Raw genomic sequence first — 7,110 nt, 5'->3', positions numbered from 1 at the left:
ACTTCCGGCGCACCTCTGTATTCCACTTCCGGTGCTTAGCGGGCTGGGCCGGGTTAAAATACCCGGCGAGTCACGCCGGGGCGCCAGACGTTGGGCTGCGCAGGATCTGAGACACTCGCCTGATCGATCACCGCTTGCTCTGCGCTGAGGTGCTGGGGCAGCTATGGGGTCAGATGGTGAGCACCCTGCAGGGCAGAACTCCGACTCCGGGGCTCGGCGGGCTCTGTTCCGCTACCACCCGCCAAATGGAGTGTGTCTTTTGGGCTGGGTGGAACCCGTTTGGTGTTTAGAGGAGTAGCCAAGGCATTCATCCACTCAGCAAATATTTTTGGATCGCCTCCTGTGTGTAGGCGTTATTTTTTGCATTGGAGCAGAGATCGTGACAGACAGGGGCCCTCGTGGAGGTTACAGTCTAGTAGGTGAGACAGACGAAAATAATTTCAGCCGGGCGCGGTGGGTTAGGTCTGTAATCCCAACACTTTGGGAGGCCGAGGCAGGAGAATCACTTAACCAGAGAGTTCAAGACCAGCCTGGGCAACACGGCCAGACGCCATCTCTTAAAAAAAAAAATTAATAATAATAATAATAATTAGCCGGGTATGGTGGCGCATGCCTCTGGTCCCAGCTACTCGGGAGGCTGAGGCGGTAGAATCACTTGAGCCCGGGATTTCAAGGCTTCAGTGAGCTATGATCGCACCACGGTACCCAGTCTGGGCGACAGGGCACGACCTCATCAATAAAAAAATTTAAAAAGGCCGGGCGCGGTGGCTCACGCCTGTAATCCCAGCACTTTGGGAGGCCAAGGGGGGCGGATCACGAGGTCAAGAGATCGAGACCATCCTGGCCAACGTGGTGAAACCCCGTCTCTACTAAAAGTACAAAAAATTAGCTGGGCATGGTGGCACGTGCCTGTAATCCCAGCTTCTCGGGAGGCTGAGGCAGGAGAATTGCTTGAAACCGGAAAACGGAAGTTGCAGTGAGCCGGGATCGCGCCACTGCACTCCGGCCTGACGATAGAGCGAGACTATGTCTCAAAAAAAAAAAAAAAATTAAAAAATATATTTTTCAAAGGATGACGAACTATGAAGGTGATGTAATAGTATGGTCCTAGTTACAATAGTACATTATGTGTAGGATCAAGGAGGAACTGTTTTAGATAGTGCTCTAGGAAAAGAGCAGGATATTGAAACCGACTTGAATGATTCTGTGAAGTTGTGGGGGAAGTGCACTTTAACTGCAAAGGTCTTGTGGCAAATTGAGCTACCAAATTACACTGAGAAGAGAGAAATGAAGAGCTTGTGGATAGAGGATGATGGGGAGACTCATTCGTGCATTAAACTTTCGTGTCTTAAAGAAAAAGGAGGCTAGAGGGATAAGATCAGAGAATCAGTCAGTTTCGGTCATACAGGGCCTTATTGGCCCTGAGAGACCTTATTTTTAGGTGCCATATAAAGACACTGTAGAGTTTGAAGCCAGGAAATATTATGATCTGATTTGCAATTAAAAGATCACTTTGGCTGTTATGTGGAAATTGGACTGTGGGGAGCAAGAATAGAGATAGGGGAATCCTTTCAGGAACTGTAACAGGCCGGGTGTGGTGGCTCACACCTGTAATCCCAACACTTTGGGAGGCCGAGGTGGGTGGATCACGAGGTCAGGAGTTCAAGACCAGCCTGACCAACATGGTGAAATTCTGTCTCTGCTAAAAATACAAAAAATAGCTGGGCATGGTGACATGCGTCTGTAATCCCAGCTGCTTGGGAGGTTGAGGCAGGAGAGTCACTTGAATCCAGGAAGTGGAGGTTGCAGTGAGCCGAGATCACACCATTGCACTCCAGCCTGGGCAATAGAGTGAGACTCCCATCTCAAAAAAAAAAAGGAACTGTAATAATTGTCCATTTTCTCTTAATTGATGTGAAACCATACCACAACCCTGGGAGGCAGGCCTGGCATCACCCCTGTCTGCAAATAAGGTAGTGAACCAAAGAGGGAGATTCACAGGGACATTGCATGTATATAGATGCACACCTTTCTTTATAGGCAACACTTCTTCTGTCTAGCAGACACAGCTATATTAAGTGCTTCTGTCCTAGGCACTTCATTGTGTGATTTACACATTTTTTTTGTTTTGCTTTTTTTTTTTTTTTTTTTTGAGACGGAGTTTCGCTCTTGTTACCCAGGCTGGAGTGCTATGGCGCGATCTTGGCTCACCGCAACCTCTGCCTCCCGGGTTCAGGCAATTCTCCTGCCTCAGCCTCCTGAGTAGCTGGGATTACAGGCACGCACCACCATGCCCAGTTAATTTTTTGTATTTTTAGTAGAGACGGGGTTTCACCATGTTGACCAGGATGGTCTCGATTTCTTGACCTTGTGATCCACCCGCCTCGGCCTCCCAAAGTGCTGGGATTACAGGCTGGAGCCACCGCGCCCGGCCTTGTTTTGCTTTTCTATTTAAAAAAGTAGAGATGAGGACTCACTATATTGCCTAGGCTGGTCTCTAACTCCTGGACTGAAGTGATCCTCCTGCCTCGATCTCCCAAAGTGTTGGGATTACAGGTGTGAGCCACTGCACCAGTCCTGATGTACATATGTTATTTTATCCTAAGATTAGCAAAATCCATTATGTTTTAAGAAGTCCAAAGTCTAAGTGGGCAGGATTAAGAAGAGAGATCAGAAACACAACTAACTGTAAAATGAAATAGTAAGTGCTGAGTGTCACTAGAAAAGGGTCAGTTAGAGCTGGTGCTGGTCAGAGGTGGGCAGTGGAGCAGGGAAGAGCCACAGTCTTTAGAGTCAAGTAGACCTGTCTTTAGAACAGGGCTTTGGCCTTGTCACTTGCTAGGAGACCATATGTGACTTAGGAAAAGTTACTTCTTTTTTTTTTTTTTTGAGACGGAGTTTCACTCTTGTTACCCAGGCTGGAGTGCAATGGCATGATCTCGGCTCACCGCAACCTCCACCTCCTGGGTTCAAGCAATTCTCCTGCCTCAGTCTCCTGAGTAGCTGGGATTACAGGCACGTACCACCATGCCCAGCTAATTTTTTGTATTTTTAGTAGAGACGGGGTTTCACTATGTTGACCAGGATGGTCTCAATCTCTCGACCTAGTGATCCACCCGCCTCGGCCTCCCAAAGTGCTGGGATTACAGGCTTGAGCCACTGCACCTGGCTGGAAATGTTACTTTCATTTGCTAAATGGGAATACTATATATCATATTCCAGCTAATCTAAGGTAATATTGATTATGAGATGTGCCCTTATTTAATTCACCACTAAGAAAGAAACAGTGCCACTAATTTTAATGATAAGAACGCCATTCAGATGTCAACAACTATTAAATGTAAAAAACAAGGAGTAGGGGTCATCTTATAATTGATGGCAGTAAAATGTCCCTTGCTGGATGGTTGTCAGGATGGAATGGGATTTTGGGATTATAGATTCCAGTGCCTGGTGCAGAGGAGGCTGGCATTCCTGCTCCTCTGAGATAGGGGAGCCATGACCTGCTGGAAGAAAGAGTTTGCATTAGTTTGGGGCCTTGAAGAGTAATTGGAATTTGAATATGCAGAAATCAAAGATGGGGTGGAGATTCTCCTAATATAGGAGACAGGACTGCAGGAAGGAAGGTATGGAGGCCGGAAAGGCATTACTGCTCTTTGCTACTAAATGAGCATCCTGGAGCTGGGACGGTGGCTCATGCCTATAATCCCAACACTTCAGGAGGCCAAGGTGGGAGGATCGCTTGAGCCCAGCAGTTTAAGACCAGCCTAGGCAACAAAGTGAGACCTATCTCTACAGAAAATTTAAAAATTAGCTGGGTGCAGTGGTGCACACCTGTGGTCCCAGCTATGCAGGAGACTGAGACAGAAGGATAGATTGAGCCCAAGAGGTCGAGGCTGTAGTGAGCTATATTCGTGCCACTGCACTCAAACCTGGGTGACAGAGTGAGACCTTGTCTCAAAAAATTGTTTAAAAATACATAAATAAATAAATGAGCATCCCGGGCTTTTCATAACAGTGTGTACTTAACAGGTTTGTATGTCTGTCTGTCACCTCAATTAGAGTATAGTCTCTTTGAGGGCTTGGACTTAGTATCCCCAAGACCTAACACTGGTAACGTAAAAGTTTGTTGAAGGATTAATGTGTTTGGGGTGGCGTGTGCATGTAGTCCTCACTGCTGGGGAGGCCGATGAGGGAGGATCACAAGCTCAGTATTTCAAGACCAGCCTAGGCAATTTATTGAGACCCCATCTCTTAACAAAAATCAGAAAACAAAAATCCAAACGAACAATTAATGTGTTATGGTAGCCTGTTTAGTTTGGAGAATAGAATTCCTTTTCACAGTAAAATCTTTACATAGGAATTGCTTTCCCCTCTTTTTTTTTTTTTTTAAAGAGTAAAAAAAAAAATGTCCTGCTCTGTCCTCCAGGCTGGAGTGCAGTGGCACAATCTCAGCTCACTGCAACCTCTGCCTCCCAAGTTCTGTTGATTCTCCTGCCTCAGCCTCCTGCGTCGCTGGAATTACAGGCGTGCACCACCACACCGGGCTAATTTTTTTTTGTATTTTTAGTAGAGACAGGGTTTTGACATGTTAACCAGGCTGGTCTCAAATGCCTGACCTCAGGTGTTCTGCCCACCTCAGCCTCCCAAAGTGCTGGGATTACAGGCATAAGCCACCATGCCCAGCCTGTTTTTTTACCTTTTAAAAAGTATCTTAATTATAATTGGCCTTACTGCTACATGATTTTATGAGTATGGGCCATATTGACACCTAAGCAAGCCTCCCTTTAATTTTTTGTGCCTGAAATTCTACCACTGGGATTCCTACCACTGGTTAACCAATGCCTTCTGTCCTTGACCAGGCATTCAGAATGCAGTAGGTGGTGTTTTGTTTTGTTTTTCTGACTAGGTCTCATTCTGTCTCCCAGGCTGGAGTGCATTGGCAGGAACATGGCTCACTGTAGCCTCAACTTCCTGGTCTCAAGCGATCCTCCCACCTCAGCCTCCTGAATAGCTGGGACTACAGGCATGTGCCACCACGCCCAGCTAATCCTGCCCCCCACTGAAAGTCTTGGCTCTGTCACCCAGGCTGGAATGCAGAGTGCGATCTCAGCTCATTGCAACATCCATCTCCCAGCTTCAAGTGATTTTCCTACCTCAGCCTCCCAAGTAGCTGGGATTACAGGCGTGTGCTACCACACCCGGCTTTTTTTTTTTTTTTTTTTTTTTTTTTTTTTTTTGTATTTTTAGTAGAGATGGGGTTTCACTATTTTGGCCAAGCTGGTCTGGAACTCCTGACCTCAAGTGATTTCCCCGCCTCGGCCTCTCATAGTGCTGGGATTACAGGCATGAGCCACTGCACCTGGCCCTAATTTTTGTATTTTTAGTAGAGAGAGGGTTTTGCTATATTGCCCAGGCTGGTCTCGAACTTCTGTGCTCAAGCTATCCGCCTGTCTTGGCCTCCCAAAGTGCTGGGATTACAGGCCTGTGCCACCATGCCTGACCCTCATTCAGTAGATATTTATTGAGCAGCTGCAGTGTGCTAGGAATGAGGAGAAGCAGTGAAGAAAAGAGTCAAAAATTCCTGCCCTCACAGAGTTTACATTTAGTGCATAAGAGATACAGTGGTTCAGGAAGTAGGCGAGAGCTTGCTAAGGACCCAGAGTGCTTTAAAACTTTCTGCCTGTTTCCTTTCTTTGGGCAAAGGGCGGGCATTCTCATTGCTCTTTTTTCAGGTTTAATCTTTATTTTAATAAAGTTTTCAAGCAGAAAAAAATTTTAACTGGGTCTTCTGTTAATCTCATAAGGTGATAAACATTTAAAGGCAGACAGTGGTCCTCTTGATTTAATTTATGAATTGGGAATGTTAGCTTTGATTCATTTTTATGAAGCTAATATTTTAAATTTTATTTCTTGTTAATGTTTTCAGAAGATGAATTGAATCTTCTGGTTATTGTAGTTGATGCCAACCCAATTTGGTGGGGAAAGCAAGCATTAAAGGAGTCTCAGGTAAGACTGCTCGAGGAGGCCTTTGGATAATTCTGGTTTAACTGAGTGTATTGCTTTTTAAAAAGATGGCTTTATTAAAGTATAATTTACATGCTATAATATTCAGCTACTGTTCAGTTTAGTGATTTTTTTTTTTAAGTAAGTTTGCAAAGTTGTATAACCGGCCCCACATTTCTGCTTTAGAATGTTTCTTTAACTGGATAACGCTCCCTCATGCCTGTTTGCAGTCAGTCCCTGCCTCTATGTCCAAGCTGCAGGCAACCGCTCATCTGCCTTCTGTCTCTAAATTCCCTTTTCTGGACATTTCATGTATTAATTCCATACAATATGTGGTCTTAAAAAATACTTTCTATTTTGAAATATTTTATTTTTAAATAATATAGGCATAGGAAAGCAGAAAACGTACAGAGACCCATCACTCAAGTTCTTCCAGTGGTGACATCTTCCATAACTGTAGTACAGTATTAAAACCATCGATGCAATCTACAGACCTAATCAGATTGCAGGTTTTATGTATGCTCACTTGTGTGTGTGTATTTGTGTGTGTGTGTGTGTGTAGTTCTGTGCAGTTTTACTATATTCATCGATCTCTGTGTCCACCAGCTCCACCATCAGGATATGGAACTGTTGCTTTACTGCAAAGGAGCCCCCTTCTATAGTAGTTACAGAACCTTCCTAGTCCCCATCTCCAACCCCTAGTAAAAGCAAATATACTAATCGGGTCTCCATTTCTATAATTTTATTTTGTCTATAGATCATGCAGTAGGTAATCTTTGAGGATGACTGTTGTTTATGCAGCATAATGACCTTGAGATCCATCCAAGTTGCTGCGGTATCAAGAATTTTTCCTTGTTTTGTCTTTTTTGAGACAGGAGTCTTGCTCTGTTGCCCAGGCTGGAGTGCAGTGGTGCCACCATAGCCCATTGCAGCCTCAGATTCCTGGGCTGAAGCAGTTCTCTGGCCTCAACCTACTGAGTAGCTGGTACTACAGGTGCACACCACCATGCCTGGCTAATTTTGTGTTTTTAGAAGAAACAGGTTCTCACCATGTACCCAGGCTGGTTTTGAACTCTCGGCTTCAAGCAGTCCTCCTGAATAGTCCTG

At 45.1% G+C, this 7,110-nt stretch overlaps 1 protein-coding gene across 3 annotated transcripts in view; it reads left to right on the top strand.

Annotated features, from left to right (window-relative positions):
* Positions 1–23: 23 nt before the first annotated feature.
* Positions 24–7,110, top strand: part of GTF2H3 (general transcription factor IIH subunit 3) — a 30,029-nt gene continuing 22,942 nt past the window's right edge. The window contains exons 1-2 of one of the 3 annotated variants that reach the window (XM_039472218.2): positions 24–176; positions 5,927–6,006. In XM_039472218.2, the coding sequence (XP_039328152.1) occupies positions 164–176; positions 5,927–6,006 (93 nt within the window). In that variant the 5' untranslated portion in view covers positions 24–163. Of the gene's footprint in view, positions 177–302; positions 420–5,926; positions 6,007–7,110 lie in introns of those variants that run through there. The other 2 variants (XM_039472220.2, XM_039472219.2) reach the window with 2 other exon arrangements.

The sequence above is a fragment of the Saimiri boliviensis genome, chromosome 7 (genome assembly GCF_048565385.1).
Source record: "Saimiri boliviensis isolate mSaiBol1 chromosome 7, mSaiBol1.pri, whole genome shotgun sequence".
Taxonomy (NCBI): domain Eukaryota; kingdom Metazoa; phylum Chordata; class Mammalia; order Primates; family Cebidae; genus Saimiri; species Saimiri boliviensis.
Note: the sequence above shows the minus strand (reverse complement) of the source record. Positions and strands in the feature narration are given on the sequence as shown.